At 44.3% G+C, this 16,914-nt stretch overlaps 1 protein-coding gene across 9 annotated transcripts in view; it reads right to left on the minus strand.

Annotated features, from left to right (window-relative positions):
* The window catches only part of KDM1A (lysine demethylase 1A), a 69,394-nt gene that overhangs the window by 17,500 nt on the left and 34,980 nt on the right, over positions 1–16,914 (minus strand). For 8 of the 9 annotated variants that reach the window (XR_014318959.1, XR_014318960.1, XM_082777738.1 and 5 more), the window contains 6 exons: positions 14,934–15,007; positions 13,503–13,614; positions 12,987–13,119; positions 12,061–12,248; positions 11,535–11,649; positions 1,538–1,665 (listed from right to left, as the gene is read on the minus strand). Coding sequence is in view for 7 of the 9 variants with exons in the window: in XM_082777738.1 (XP_082633864.1) it covers positions 1,538–1,665; positions 11,535–11,649; positions 12,061–12,248; positions 12,987–13,119; positions 13,503–13,614; positions 14,934–15,007 (750 nt within the window). In the remaining 2 variants the exon portion in view is untranslated. Of the gene's footprint in view, positions 1–1,537; positions 1,666–2,795; positions 3,456–11,534; positions 11,650–12,060; positions 12,249–12,986; positions 13,120–13,502; positions 13,615–14,933; positions 15,008–16,914 lie in introns of those variants that run through there. The other variant, XM_082777739.1, reaches the window with a different exon arrangement.

Below are 16,914 nucleotides of genomic sequence, written 5' to 3' on the forward strand. Positions count from 1 at the left end.
AGGGAAGTTGTGATACCCCGTCATCCCTTGAATTGTTCAAGGCCAGACACGATGGGCTTTGAGCAACCTCATCTAACGGAAGATGTCTTTGTCTCTGAACTTCATATTTATCCCCTGCAGAACCTATATTTCTCTGCTCTTTGTTAGTGTTGTTTGTTTTTCCATTTGAAAATCCTACCAGTAAGCAGCTGCTGTAAAACACTTCACTGTTGGCTCCTGTCACAGAAAAATCTCATTAAGAAGTGAAATTGTCAATAGAGGGTTCAGAGAAGGAGCTGTGGATTTATCTGGAAGGCAAGCCTGAAGTTTTTCTGTTTTGCGTTCTCCAGTCTGAGACTTATAATTTGGAAATGCTCAATCTGTTGATTTCTGAGATCCACTCATTCACTAAGAATCCATGCTTACAGTTAGCTGGAAAGATTCGATGCCCATATATAAAGCAGTAAAAGGCTGAGGATCATAGAATCATCACAGAATGGCTTGGGTTGGAAGGGACCTCAAAGATCATCTAGTTCCAACCCCCCTGCCATGGGCAGGTATGCCACCCACTAGATCACATTACTCAGGGCCTCATCTTACCTGGTCTTGAACACCTCCACGGATGGGGCATCCACAGCCTCTCTGGGCAACCTGTTCCAGTGCCTCACCACCCTCTGAATAATTTCCTCCTAACATCTAATCTAAATCTCCCCTCTTTTAGTTTAAAATCCCCCTTGTGCTGTCATTATCTGAGTAGAGTCGCTCTATCTTTTTTAGAAGTCCTCTTTAAGTACTGAAAAGTTACAGACTCATAGAATCATTACAGTTGGAAAACACCTCCAAGGTCATTTAGTCCAACCATCCCCCTACCACCACTATCACTGAACCATGTCTCTAAACACCACGTCCAACCTTTCCTTAAACACCCCCAGGGACAGTGACTCCACCACCTCCCTGGGCAACCTGTTCCAATGCCTAACCACTCTGCCTAACCAGAAGAAATGTCTCCTAATTTCCAACCTGAACCTCCCCGGTGCAACTTGAGGCCATTATCTCTAGTCCTGTTGCTAGTTATCTGTGAGAAGAGGCCAATCCCCAGCTCCCCACAACTTCCTTTCAGGTAGCTGTAGAGAGTAATAAGGTCTCCTCTGAGCATCCTCTTACTCCAGACTAAACAGCCCCAGTTCCCTCAGCTGCTCCTCACAGGACTTGTGTTCCAGGCCCTTCACCAGTTTCACAGACCTTCTCTGGGCACACTCCAGAAGTTGAAATGAGGTCACTCTGGAGCCTTCTCTTCTATAGGCTGAACAGCCCTAGCTCTCAGACTTTCTTAGTAAGAGTGGTGCTCCAACCCTCTGATGATAAAGCCACATTCAATTATTCTACAATAAAGAAAATGAAGGGAATCTACTCCTTACATGAAAAACGCATAAGTAAGCAGTCCAACTTATGACAAACCAAATGCTCAAAAGCAACTGATATATTAAAAGTTACTGTATACTTTTTATATTACTGTAGTATATAAAAATCCCAGTAAAGGAAAGCTACCTGTACTAACCTGTGGCACAGCGCTGCTGCCAAATATGCCTTTGAGGATGGCAAGACACCGTCCAACAATGACATCATCGCTGATATTTTCCATAATCCCTGCAGCTTCTCCTGCTACTAAGGCCAATAAAATTGGCGCTAATCAGGGAAGACGGAGTGGGGGAGAAGAAAAAAGAATGATTGAAATATAACATTTTCATCAGCCAAGTCTGATTATCATCTGCAGCTAAGTTACTAGGTTCAAAAAAAAACCAATAACAACAAAAACAACAAAAGCAGTTCTCAATCTTCTCCCATCATGTCAATTTATCCAGATGAAAATAAATGAATATACACTGCAGTACTATTTGGAATTATCAAGACAACCGATATATTAAAAATTAACACACTTATTAGGAAAGACAGCACACAGAAGAAAGATTTTCTTTTAGGAAAGCACCACTAGTTTTACATAAATTTTCACTAGGATTTAACAACCAAACAATCTGACAGAACAGAAAATCTATGATTAATTTTAGCAATGATTAATATCAACACAGCAGTGAAATTTTCAGGATAAGTAGTTCAATCAAAAATTTAGATTTCCAATGCACATTCAAGATAATCTAAATTGAGCCAAAACTATGAAAAGCATCACAATATCCATAAAAGCAGCAATTTTGAGAAGAATTCAGAAGTCAGAAGGACAGATATCAAGTAACTTGGCTGCCCATGTGATGCTGTGGTGAAGGGAGTTAATATAATTACAGAATATACAAACAAATGAATAGATGAGGCTATTATCATCTCTGGCTTGCTATTGTTAAGATTAAGATTACATTTTTGGTATTCACAAATTTAATGAAAATCTTAGGAAGTATCAAAGAGCTAATAAAACAACCCAATAACTAGAAACATGCATTTACAATAAATGACAGACGTGAGCACAGTTAATAACTCTCTCACGGTTCTCATCAGATCATTCTCCTCACTTATAAACTCTCCTAAGTTTAGCAAAGGAAATACTACACCTAAAAACAGATGTCAAGCATACTGAAGTGGGAAGTTAAGTCCTTATTAAAAATACGGACTTAACTTTTGTACAGGTTTCCAAAATGAGTGGTGAATTCCTCATCTCCCGGTATATACGGAGATCTCTTGGTACACATTCCCATCAAGCTACCCTTCCATAAAGAAAAGTTCAGTTCTGATATACAGTTTGGAAGACCCAATATTTTTTTGTTAGAAATAAAAACATTTGAAACTCTGAAGAAACTAGACTAGTAAGGCTGTTGTTACAAAGAAAATTGCACTAATCAAGCTACAATTAAGACACTTCAAACCTTGCAACCTCTGGGGACTAGAAGCAGTTCATTAGAGAAGAAACACATAGGATTGTTCATCTTAGAGATTAACTCTATTGAAGGAAAAAAAAAAAAACAAAACACAAACATGGTTTCATATCATCCACAGGCTTTGGGAAATGTTTTTGCCAGTTCAGCAGTAAAGATTTTCCTACACTGCCACTTCTGACATGAGATCTCTGACCTATTCAGCAGTTTAGTCAGTTATTTTCTTGCTGTAACAACTACATGCTGAAAATGCATCTTCCAGCGAATTTGTTCATGAAAATTTGGATTCAGACAACCCAAAAATATTTTGACAAAAATTGTTTCTTTAAGGAAACTGTAATGCACAATATCCTACCTTGTAAGCATTTAACCAGATCTGAAATGTTGCTATGAGGTCACCTGGATTAATTTAGAACTGTGACAGAAAAGTAGAAAGCGATAGCAGAAGAACAGGAAATATTTTGCTGAAAATACCAAAGGGTTGATCAGAAAAGCTTCCTGCATGATGAGTATGCACCACTGCTCCAGAAAATGTTTTCTCCTTATGGCAGTCAATGAGCCTCGACAGCAAACATCAAGCAGAAAACGTGCCTTAGCCTAAAATCAGTGAGCAACTGTGAGATGATGAAAAAGATGAGGCACTTTCTCTTTCATAATGTCCCCAAAAAAACAGAAATACTAGTTAAGAAAACAATCAGACTGAAACATCATTGCACTTCCAGAAAACACTGACCATTTCTGCCCAGAGTTCCACTGATCCATACTGTCTGGATGTTTGTACCAGGCTCTCCTCCATCTCAAAGTGTGTATATACACTTACAACATATCCAACAGCATGCTGCAGAAAAGGGTCACCAAGAAAAGAGGCCATCTGCTCCAGGACATGTACGGAATTCCTGAGGCTACATGTTTTCTGAGAGGTTATAACCTGAACTAGACTTAAACTGTCATAAGAATTCTTGAGTAAGCTATAACAGGTGACCCATCAGCAGCACAAATTCATGCTATCATTTTACCTGAATTTCTCTCCATTCCTGCCATAAATCCACCCAGTCTTTAAGCCTTTATCAAATGATCTTCTGACAAAAGCCCTTTGAAGAACTTCCACAGAACTAATAATGTATGTGCTGTGAGCCTTCTATGCTTTTTTTTTTTGTTCATTTCTGGATTAACAATTGCTCTCTAATCTGTTCTATCAGTTTAAGTAGTCTCTGCCCAAAACACTATGGCTACAGAAATTTAGAATATGAGAGAAATAAATGACTACACCTACACAAATTCAGTCAGTTCTACAACAGTATTTCAAAGTGCAATCATGTTAACTACCACCTACCTATCCACAAGAAAGGGTAATTGATTTTTCCCACTTCAGCCACCTGACCTGATGGGAAGTAATACAATTTAACAGAAATAGCCTGGAATTCACAGCATTGGCAAACCACGTTCTGCCCTAATTTACCGGGCAACCGTTTGCAAGTTAGTGGTGCTTTCTGCTTCCGTTTGTCTTCCTACAGGAAAACAGGTGAAGGACCTCCTGGAGCAGGTGGCTGAGCTGCAGGAGTCAGTGACAAGGCTGCATAGTATCAGGGAGGTTGATGAGGAACTCAAAAGCTGGCTCCTAGTACAGACTGCAGGGGACCAACAGTCTATGGCCAAACAGCCCAAAACTCCATCATCGGCTCTCACAGAAAGGAAGGGGGCAAATAACTCCAAAGTGGAAGCTCGTAACCACAAGGACCAGCTGGAGGGAGAGGCTTGCCCCTAAGCCTGAGATGCCCCTACAGAACCACTACACCCTTCTGCAAGCTGTAAAGGAAAGACTCATTGAAGGGAAGGTCGAGCTGAGTAAGGAAGCCCACTCTGCTCCTCATGTAATAATTAGTCCTACTAAGAAAAGGTGAGAGGTGATACTAGTAGGAGACTCTTCTGAGAGATACAGAGATGCCCATCTACCAACCCCATCCACTCTTGAGGGAAGTCTGCTGCTTACCAGGGGTTTGTATCAAGGATATCACCAAGAGACTGTCAAGCCTCATGAAACCTAAGGACTACTACATAAAACATAAGAAAACATAGGGCCGCTCCTTGATAGGGAAGGTCTCCTCACAGACGATGACGCAGGCAAAGCAGAGACGCTTAACGCCTTCTTTGCCTCTGTCTTCAATGCCGATGATGGGCTTCGGGACCCAGGGTGCCCTGAGCTGGAGGACCGGGACGGTGGGGATGACAAACTCCCAACTGACCCTGAACGTGTGCGGGATTTGCTACTCCACCTGGATCCCTACAAGTCCATGGGTCCGGATGGGATTCATCCCCGGGTGCTGAAAGAGCTGGCGGATGTCATCGCGGAACCTCTATCAATTATTTTTCAACGATCCTGGGAATTTGGAGAGGTCCCTGTAGACTGGAAGCTGGCAAATGTTGTGCCAATTTTCAAGAAGGGTCAGAAAGAAGACCCTAGCAATTACAGGCCTGTCAGTCTCACGTCAGTGCCTGGTAAAATCATGGAGAAGTTGGTTCTCGGACTCATTGAGGCGCACCTGGGGGACAAAGCAGTCATTGGTCCCAGCCAGCATGGGTTTGTGAAGGGTAGGTCCTGCCTAACTAACCTGATTTCCTTTTATGATAAGATCACCCGTATGGTGGACCAAGGGAAACCAGCTGATGTGATTTTTTTGGACTTCAGCAAGGCTTTTGACACGGTTTCCCATAGGATCCTACTGGACAAAATGTCCACCATACAGCTAAATAAAAACATCATACGATGGGTGAGCAATTGGCTAACGGGCAGGGCCCAAAGGGTTATGGTAAATGGAGCTGCGTCAGGCTGGCGGGCGGTCACCAGTGGGGTCCCTCAAGGCTCCATTTTAGGACCGGTACTTTTCAATATTTTTATAAATGATCTGGATGTAGGAATAGAGGGTATTTTGAGCAAGTTTGCTGATGACACCAAACTTGGAGGAGTTGTGGACTCAAATGAGGGCGTAAAGGCCTTGCAGAGGGATCTGGACAGGTTGGAGAGCTGGGCGATCACCAACCGCATGAAGTTCAATAAGAGCAAGTGCCGGGTCCTGCACCTGGGACGGGGAAACCCTGGCTGCATGTACAGACTGGGCGATGAGACGTTGGAGAGCAGCCTAGAAGAGAGGGATCTGGGGGTCGTGATAGACAGCAAGTTGAATATGAGCCAGCAGTGTGCCCTGGCAGCCAGGAGGGCCAATCGTATCCTGGGGTGCATCAAGAACGGCATCGCTAGTAGGTCAAGGGAGGTGATTGTCCCGCTCTACTCTGCGCTGGTGCGGCCTCACCTCGAGTACTGTGTGCAGTTCTGGGCACCACAGTATAAAAAGGACATGAAACTGTTGGAAAGTGTCCAGAGGAGGGCTACGAAGATGGTGAAAGGCCTGGAGGGGAAGACGTACGAGGAACGGCTGAGGTCACTGGGCCTGTTCAGCCTGGAGAAGAGGAGGCTGAGGGGAGACCTCATCGCAGTCTACAACTTCCTCGTAAGGGGTTGTCAAGAGGCAGGAGACCTTTTCTCCATTAACACTAGTGACAGGACCCGCGGGAACGGGGTTAAGCTGAGGCAGGGGAAATTTAGGCTGGACGTCAGGAGGGGGTTCTTCACAGAGAGGGTGGTTGCACACTGGAACAGGCTCCCCAGGGAAGTGGTCACTGCACCGAGCCTGTCTGAATTTAAGAAGAGATTGGACTGTGAACTTAGGCACATGGTCTGAACTTTTGGGTAGACCCGTGCGGTATCGAGAGTTGGACTTGATGATCCTTAAGGGTCCCTTCCAACTCAGGATATTCTATGATTCTATGATTCTATACTATCTCCTGCTAATGTTTCACATGGACACCAGTGATGCAGCCAGGAGCAGTCTGAGGAGCATCCAGAAACAATACAGAGCCCTAGGAGCAGCAGTAATGGACCCAGAAGCACAGGTCAAACAGGTGGGGATTGAAAGAGCCAGTCAGATCTGGCAAATCAAGATGGCTGCAGGACTGGTGCTAAAGACAGGTTCAGCTACCTAAAACATGGGACTCGCTTTGAGAAACCTGGTCTGCTGAGGGCTGATGGGGCTTACCTATCAGAGATGGGAAAGAGCATGTTCGGTCATAGGCTTGCAAGGCTGGTGAAAAGGGCTTTAAACTACGGTTGCCAGGGGAGGGGAACCTCAATCCATCCTGTTCCTCACAGTCTGATGTGTATGTGGTCCTAGTGCATGTACCATGGGAAATAAACAAGAGATATACACAAGTTAAGAGATATACACATGCCTGCAGGGCTCTGACCTCATTAGCACTAGAGATGTGGTGGGATGGCTCCTACGACTGGAGTGTTATGATAGGGTACAGGCTCTTTAGGAAGAACAGACCTCATTGGCACTAGAGATGTGGTGGGATGGCTCCTACGACTGGAGTGTTATGATAGGATACAGGCTCTTTAGGAAGAACAGGCTGGGGAGGTGAGAAGGGTGCCTGGAGCTCTGCCTGGAGATGGATGAGGAACTGCCAGAGAGTTTATGGGCCATGATAAAAGGGAGGAGAGGGACAGGTGACATTGCAGTGGGGATCTGCTACCCACCTGGTCAGGAAGATCAAGCACATGAGGCCCTCTATAGACAGATAGATGCAACCTCACATTTACAAGCCCTGGTTCTCACGGGTGACTTCAGCCACACCTATATCTGTTGGAAAGAACACCGCACGGCAGGACAAAGTCAATTCAGGAGGTTCCTGAAATACACTGATAGCAACTTCCTTATCTAAATGATAGAAGAGCCAATGAAGAGAGGTGCTACGCTGGATCTCATTCTGAGAGGCTAGGGGGGTAAATGTGAAACTCGGGGACAGCTTTGGCTGCAGTCATCATGAAATGGTGCAGTTCTAGATTCAGAAGATGCTGAGGAGGGAGCAGAGCAGGCTTGCCACCTTTGACTTTGGAAGAGCCTCCTTAACAGGATGCTGGTTGGCAGAGTCTCTTGGGAGGCAGTCCTGAAGTGCAAAGGAGTCTAGCTAGGACAGCTGGACACTCTTCAAGTACGTAAACCTAAAAACATAGAAGCAGGTCATCCCCACATGACAAAAAATGAGTTGGCATGGAAGACCCACAGTCCTGGATAAACAGGGAGTCGAGACGAGAGCTCAGGAAGAAAAAAAAGGATTTATGACCTTTACAAGAAGGGGTGTGCCACTCAGAAGGACTATAACGATGTTGTGAGGCTGTACAGGGAGAAAGTTATAGAAGGGCCAAAGCCCAACTGGATCTTAATCTGGTTGTTATTGTCAAAGACAAAAACTGTTTTTATAAATACACAAACAAATAAAGAAGGACTAAGGACAATCTTCATCCTCTACTGGATGTGAGGGGAAACAGTGACAAGAGATGAGGAAAAGGCAGAAATACTTAATGCTTTCTTTGCCTCAGCCCTTAGCAGCAAGACCAGTTGTTTCCTAGGTACTCAGACCACTGAGCTGGTAGAAAAGGACAGGGAGCAGAATGAAGCCCTCATAATCCACAAGGAAATGGCTGGAGACATGCTACTACACTTAGATGTACACAATCCTATGGGGCTAGATGGGATCTACCTGAGGGTAGTGAAGGAAGTGCCAGAAGTGCTCGCCAAGCCACTTTCAATCATTTATCAGCAGAGTCCTTGCTATCAGGGGAGGTCCCAGTTGGCTGGCAGCTAGCAAGTGTGACGCCCATCTACAAGAAGGGCCAGAAGAAGGATCTGGGGAACTACAGGCCTGTCAGTCTCAACTCTGTGCCAGGGAAGCTCATGGAGAAGATTATCTTGAGGACCATCATGCAACACTGACAGGACAACCAGATGATCAGGCCCAGTCAGCATGGGTTTATCAAAGGCATGTCCTGAATCTGATCTCTTTCTACAACAAGGTGAAGCACTCAGTGGGCAAGGGAAAGGCTAGGCTGCTACCTAGACTTCAGTACAGCTTTTGACACCATTTCCCGCAGCATTCTCCTGAAGAAGCTGGCTGCTCAAGGCTTGGACAGGGTATATTCTTCATTGGGTTAAAAACTGGCTAGGTGGCTAGACCCAAAGAGTCGTGGTGAATGGAGTTAAGGAGGTGAATGGAGGTCAGTCAACTAGTGGTGACCCCAGGGTTCAGTATTGGGGCCAGTTGTCTTCAATAACTTCATAAATGATCTGGACAAGGGGATCAAGTATACCCTCATTAAGTCTGCAGATGACACCAAGATAGGAGAGAGTGTTTGAGGGTCGGTAGACCCTACATAGGGATCTGGATAGGCTAGACTGATGGGCCCAGGCTAACTATATGAGGTTCAATGAGGCCAAGTGCTGGGTCCTGCATTTCAGGCGCTTATTCAATGTTACCAGCTGGGGAAAGAGTAGCTGCAAAGCTGCCACTTGGAAAGGGACCTGGGGCTATTGGTGAAGAGTCAGCTGAGTATGAGCCAACAGCATGCTCATGTAGCGAAGAAGGCCAACAGCATCCTGTCTAGTATCAGGAACAGTGTATTCAGCAGGACTAAGAAAGTGATTGTCCCCCTGTATTCAGCCCTGGTAGGTCACGTCTCAAGTACTGCATTCACCTCTGTGGCCCCCAGCACAAGGAGAGCATGGAGCTATTATAATGAGACCAGAGGAAGGTGATGAAGATGACCAAGAGGCTGAAGCACCACTCACATGAAGACAGGCTGAGGGAGTTGGGGTTGTTCAGCCTGGAGAAGAGAAGGCTCCAGGGAGATCTTACAGTGGCCTTCCAGTAACTAAAGGAGGCCTACAGCAAAGCAGGGGGGGGGCAGGATGATGACAACTCCTCAGAGTATAATGATAGAACTAGGGGTAATGGCTTTAAAAGAAAAGAGGGCAGATTCAGACTACACATCAGAAAGAAGTTCTTCAGTATGAGGGTGGTGAGGCACTGCAACAGGTTGCCCAGGGAAGTTGTGGATGACCCATCCCTAGATGTGTTCAAGGCCACATTGGATGGGGCTTTGAGTAACCTGGTCTAGTGGAAGGTGTCACTGCCCACAGCAGGGGGGTTGGAATTATATGATCTCATCAGCTGGCTGATGTCATCGTGGGACCTCTCTCAATTGTTTTTCAATGATCTTGGGAATCTGGAGAGGTCCCAGTAGACTGGAAGCTGGCAAATGTTATGCTGATTTTCAAGAAGGGTAAGAAAGAAGACCCTTGCAATTACAGGCCTGCCAGTCTCACATCAGTGCCTGGTAAAATTATGGAGAAAATGATTCTTGACATTGAGGCACACCTGGGGGACAATGCAGTCATTGGTCCCAGCCAACATGGGTTCATGAGGGGTTGGTCCTGCCTAACAAATTTGATATCCTTTTATGATAAGATCACCCATCTAGTTGACCAAGGGAAAGCAGCTGATGTGATGTTTTTGGACTTCAGCAAGGCTTCTGACATGGTTTCCCATAGGATCCTACTGGACAGAATGTCCAGCATACAACTTAGCAAAAACATATGATGGGTGAGCAATTGGCTGACGGGCAGGGCTCAAAGGGTTGTGGTAAATGGGGCCACATCTGGCTGGCAGACGGTCACTAGTAGGGTCCCTCTAGACTCCATTTTAGGCCAGTCCTCTTCAATGTCTTTATAAATGATTTGGATGTAGGTGTTTTGAGCAAATTTGCCAATGACACCAAACCTGGAGGAGTTGTGGACTCTGATGAGGGTGGAAAGGCCTTGCAGAGAGATCTGGACAATCACCAACCATATGAAGTTTAACAAAGGCAAGTGCTGGGTCCTGCACCTGGGATAGGGCAACCCTGGCTATATGTACAGACTGGGCGATGAGCCACTGGAAAGCAGTCCCGCAGAGAGGGATCTGAGGGTTGTGGTCGACTGCAAGTTGAATATGAGCCAGCAGTGTGCCCTGGCAGCCAGGAAGGTCAACCGTATCCTGGGGTGCACCAAGCACAGCATTAATGGTTGGTCGAGGGAGGTGACTGTCCCGCTCTACTCTGCGCTGGTCCAGCCTCACCTCAAGTACTGTGTGCAGTTCTGGGCACCACAGTACAAGAAGGACATTAAACTGTTGGAGAATGTCTAGAGGAGGGCGATGAAGATGGTGAAGGGCCTAGAGAGGAAGACATGAGGAGCGGCTGAGGTCACAGGGCCTGTTCAGCCTAGGGAAAAGGAGGCTGAGAGGGGACCTCATTGCGGTCTACAACTTCCTCGCGAGGGGGAATGGGGAGGCAGGTGACCTATTCTCTGTAGACACCAGTGATAGGACCCATGGGAGTGGTGCTAAGCTGAGGCAGGGGAAATTTAGGCTGGACAGCAGGAAGAGGTTCTTCACCAAGAGGGTGGTTGCACACTGGAACAGGTTTGCCAGGGACACAATTACTGCACCAAGCCTGTCTGAATTTAAAAAGCAAGTGGACTATGCATTTAGTGACATAGTCTAAAGTTTTGGGCAGACCTGTGTAGTGTCAGGAGTTGGACTTGATGATCCTTATGGGTCCCTTCCAACTTGGGATATTCTGTGATCTTTAAGGTCCTTTCAAACAAAGACTATCCTGTGATTCTGTGAAGTATTACCTTCTCATATCCATATGTGAACACTAACAACATCTTAAGAACTGCTCTTTTCTAGATCTGAAACCATACAAATAAGACACTGGCAAAAGTAGAAATGCATCAGAGCTACCTTTGTACAGGTTCCAAAACAGGAAAAGTTCTCCTCTACTTGCGGTGGTGCTACCAACATGACCAAACAAATTGACACTTGGATCCCAGAAGACACGGTCAAAACACAACACAACCTATAAACAAAGAATCAAAAGACTTAGGAGCTCAGGGAAAAAAATAAAAATAAAGAGATCAACTGATTTGCATCACTGGAAATGTCAAGGAAGGAAAATCTAGAGAATATGTAGTGTACATGCTTAATACATAAAAGCTTACACCTTTATCATGTTTCATAAGTTAATAACCTGTTTAGCAAGCTACAACATATGTGCCATGTCAACCTACTTGACAAATTTTACTGCTTACAAATTACATAGCATATAGAGAAGTCCTTTACAGTTCTTCAAATAATTTTCAGCATCAAAGTCTAGCAAACAGGAGTGGAAGAAACATCCTTCCCTCTCATCCATCCTTCCTCTCATCCACCATAAACATTTCTGCTGCATGCCCTGGTCTGCCTGCAGTTCCCTCAATGACCAATTGACCTTGTTGAGGTTGCCAAATCCCATACGCTGCACTGCAGAAGTTTTCCACTCAGGAAGAGGTGGCACAAACTGTACTGCTGGAGGCTGCTGTTTCAATACTCCCAAGGGAAGAGTGCATAGCACGGCATCACATTTATAAATGAACGTCTGGCTAGTAGATCGGGTATTTACAGCTATCACTTCACAGCCTGGAAAAAGGAGAGGAAAAGTCATTTAATAGACTGGGAAATAAAAGGCCTTATAAAGGCCTCAACATAAAATTAAAAAAAAAATAAAACCACCATAAAAACATATCCACATCAGAAAACACTTAGGTTACAGAGACAGCATTACACAAGCTTTATGTAACTTCTAGGCAACTAAATCTTACTGGCCACATAGCTGAATACCAAAAAGCAGAATTTACAATGCATCCAAGGATGGCCACACTAGGCTAAAAGGGTTAATCTACACTAATAAATGAGATTTAAATATATGTATAACTAAATACCAAGTAGAGAACGAGCCTATCACTGAGTTACTCTCCCAGCTGACAGTTTCTTGAGCCCAGTGTTTTGAAGAACAATGAAAAGGTGTATTCCTTCCATTCAAGTCCATCTTATATCTAGTTACACTCCTAATACCAGAGCCTGCGGTACCTTAAGCAGTCGAAGACCTCTTACTCCAAAATCTTCAATCCCAATGAAGTGAACCTACATATCAGTAAATCCAGCTGAAAAGGACAGATTCAGAGCAGCCACAGAAACAAGCAAGAAACAAAGATTTATTAATCCCTAGAAGCTTCCTACACAATTAAACACGAACAAGAAATGTGGCTTTTTCCAACCTAAAATATGATAGAAAGGTTTTATAAGATCAAAACAAAAGCACTGCATTTCTGTGATTATACTTCCTCAGAGCAGCTTTCAAGAGGTGGTTTCATGTACCTGAAGCTGTATAGCGAACCTGTCGAACCGCTGTGTTTAATTTAATATCCAACCCTTCTGCTAAGGCTACAGGCACACAGGAATATCCATTCCTCACAGTCAAGTGACTGCCTGTGAATTCAAAGTCATCATCCTGAAACAAAGATGTGTAAAAGCATGCATTTATAACAAAATCACATCACTCAATAGACAATCAGCAACTCTGAACAGTAGCAAAATGTTTTCAATAAAAACTTTCAAAGGGAAATCTGAAGAATTTGAAAACTTATTTTATTAGTCAAGTAATCAGTACAGAAGCTTTCAGGAGACAGCATTATTATAGAAAGTTTCAGCACTAATAAAAAGCTTCCTGGAATATCATCAGCAAATAACAGCCATGTAAGAGAACAGTATCTACATAAAAGCAGATACCATTCAAGAGTTTAGACCCATTAACACAAAGGAACTTCCATGAGAGTGAAATAAATATACCATAAGTTTTTAGTATATAACTGAACAAATACATTAATTAGCTACCTGGTCCCAGTGCTTCAGTGAAAGTGTAGAGAGGGGCGTAGCATTAGCAAATTCTAGGTTTGCAAAATGCCAGTCAAGTATTTGCCTGTCTCTTGAAGACAGATAGACATCACTGGAAAAAAAAATGCAATACAAAAGACATTTAGTTTGCCAGAGCAGAATGCAAACGCACTGTTTTTGAAAATTTGTTTCAGTCCCTTCTTAGAGGAGAAATTTTTAAAAATGCCAAACAACAGCAAAATCACATTTTCAAAGATGGACTCTTATATAACATACTAAATGAAGCTGGAAACAAAACTTCAGAAATGAAGACTGTTAAATAAATCACGTGTTAAGGAGCATAAATACAAAAAACTAAAAAACTAGTAGAGTCATAATAGAGCAACGTACATCCTTATAATCTGCCATCGTTTGTCAAAATAAGCAGAGTAGGTATGCTATCATTGACAAGGATTTCAAATCTGAAAGGCTTCTTGAGATCAGGCACTGGTTACAGCAAGGATTACTGCTGTAATACATCCTAAGAACCACCCTCTTTTGGCCTGAGTCACACGTACTGTGCAATGAGACACTGGAGAACAACCCCGCAGAGAGGGATCTGAGGGTTTTGGTTGATAAGCTGAATATGAGCCACCAGTGTGCCCTGGCAGCCAGGAGGGCCAACTGTATCCTGGGGTGCATCAAGCATAGCATTAATGGTTGGTCGAGGGAGGTGATTGTCCCGCTCTACTCTGCACTGTGAGGCCTCACCTCGAGTATTGTGTGCAGTTCTGGGCACCACGGTACAAAAAGGATGTAAAACTGTTGGAGAGCATCCAAAGGAGGGCTGCTAAGACGGTGAAGTGCATAAAGGGGAAGACTTATGGTGAGCAGCTGATATCACTTTGCCTGTTTAGCCTGGAAAACAGGAGGCTTAGGGGAGACCTCATTGTGGACTACAGGGGATTGGAGGGGCAGGCGCCAATCTATTCTCTTTAATGACCAGTGATAGGACCCAAGGGAATGGTGTCAAGCTGCAACAGGGGAGGTTCAGGCTGGGTATCAGGAAAAGGTTCTTCACTGAGAGGGTTGTCATGCACTGAAACAGGCTCTCAAGGGAGGTAGTCACAGCACCTAGCCTGTCAGAGTTTAAGCATTTGGACTGTGCTCTTAGTCGTGTGGTCTGAATTTCTGGGTAGACCTGTGTGGTGTCAGGAGTTGGACTCGATGATCCTTGTAGGTCCCTTTCAACTCGAGATATTCTATAATTCTATGACTTCTACAACCAAGAAAGAAAAGTTCTAAAACTGAGGGAACTCATACTTCACGTTTGTGCAAACTACCATGATTAAAAGAAAAACATGGCTTTTTTTTTTAATATACTGTGAAAGTAAAACAAGCAAAAATCTTCATGCTTTCCTAAGTATTCATTTTTATAGTTCATATCTTTACCTTGGTGGATTGGCTTCAAGTTCTTGTAGCTTCTCTTCCAGCTTTCCTTGTGTTTCTGACAATTCATCATACTCCTACATAGGATTAAAAGCTAACGTTAAAATCAGTTCATATTCAAAAGGACTTAGAAACATGTAGCATCAAACTGGATTAATTATAAGAGATGGAAGTGGAAGACTGATGAGCTTCAGTGGAATCTAAATCAAGTCTTTTATTTTCTCAACATTTAATCCACCTATTTTGCCCTTCTGCAGTTCAGATATGCAGAAACTTACGTCGCACTGCAGAAAAAAAGTAGTGTTTAGATTCCTGACATTTTAGCATGCTCACATCTGAAGAACATGAAGATCCATAATAGTTACAGAATTTTCTTACAGTACTGGAAGCTCTTTCATACTACACAATATTATTTCTATTCTTATTTCTCTATTAAAAGACTATAGTTAATATTAAATGTAGAGTTTTCCAAGGCAGATGTAACCTTACAAAAAGCAAATACATGATCTAGTTCAATTTTCCTCCAGAATTCCATCAAACAAACCTACAATAGAACTGTATAAAATCATTTTCTTTCTGTATTGGGATTACACGCCAAGGTCTTGGTTTCAAGGGGCTGCACAGATGGCCTCTGTGAGAAGAGTTCCACAAGGTACTGCATGTTAGAGACAGACTCCAGCCAGCTCCAAAAAGGACATTCCACTGGCCAGTGCTGAGCCACTGAGAGCCACTGGCTGTGTCTCAGAGAAAATATTTACAAAAGGAAATAATTGCTGCACAACAGCATCTGGAAAAGAAGAATGAGAAATGGAGAGAAACAGCCCTGCAGACACCAAGGAGACATGGTGGGACCAGTCTCATGACTGGAGTGCTGCAATGCCTGGCTATAAGCTCTTCAGAAGGGACACGCAGCACAGAAGGGGTGGTGGTGTGGCTCTCTATATTAGAGAGTCTTTCGAGGTTGTAGAACTAGAGGCTGGGAATGACAAGGTCGAGTCCCTTTGGGTTAGGATTGGCAGGAACAACAAGGCTAGTATCCTGGCTGGGGTCTGTTATAGACCGCCGAACCAGGATGAGGAGACGGATGAGGAGTTCTACAGGCAACTGACAGAAGTTGCAAAATCTTCAGCGCTTGTACTCGTGGGGGACTTCAACTTCCCTGACATATCCTGGAAGCACAACACAGCCCAGAGAAAGCAGTCTAGGAGGTTTCTGGAGAGTGTGGAAGATAGCTTCCTGATGCAGCTGGTTAGTGAACCTACCAGGGGTGGTGCCCCGCTAGACCTTCTATTCACAAACAGAGAAAGACTGGTGGAGGATGTGATTGTCAGGAGCTGTCTTGGGCAGAGTGACCACGAAATGGTGGAGTTCACTATTCTTGGCGAGGCCAGGAAGGGGACCAGTAAAACTGCTGTATTGGACTTCCGGAGGGCTGACTTTGAGCTGCTCAGGACACTGGTTGGTAGAGTCCCTTGGGAGGCGGTTCTGAAGGGCAGAAGAGTCCAGGAGGGCTGGGTGCTCTTCAAGAGGGAAATCTTGATGGCGCAGGAATGGTCTGTCCCCACGTGCCCAAAGACGAGCTGGCGGGGAAGAAGACCAGCCTGGCTGAACAGAGAATTGTGGCTTGAGCTTAGGAGGAAAAAGAGGGTTTATAATCTTTGGAAAAGTGGGCAGGCCACTAGGGAGGACTTTAAGGATGTAGCAAGGCTGTGCAGGGACAAAATTAGGAAGGCCAAAGCTCATCTGGAGCTCAGTCTGGCTACTTCCGTTAAAGATAACAAAAAACGTTTTTATAAATACATCAACACAAAAAGGAGGACTAAGGAGAATCTCCATCCTTTACTGGATGCGGGGGGAAACTTAGTTACAAGAGATGAGGAAAAGGCAGAGGTGCTTAATGCCTTCTTTGCCTCAGTCTTTAGCGGCAATACCGGTTGTTCTCTGGATACCCAGTACCCTGAGCTGGTGGAAGGGGATGGGGAGC

This window comes from Aythya marila, assembly GCF_965140915.1.
Source record: "Aythya marila genome assembly, chromosome: 22".
Classification (NCBI taxonomy): Eukaryota; Metazoa; Chordata; class Aves; order Anseriformes; family Anatidae; genus Aythya; species Aythya marila.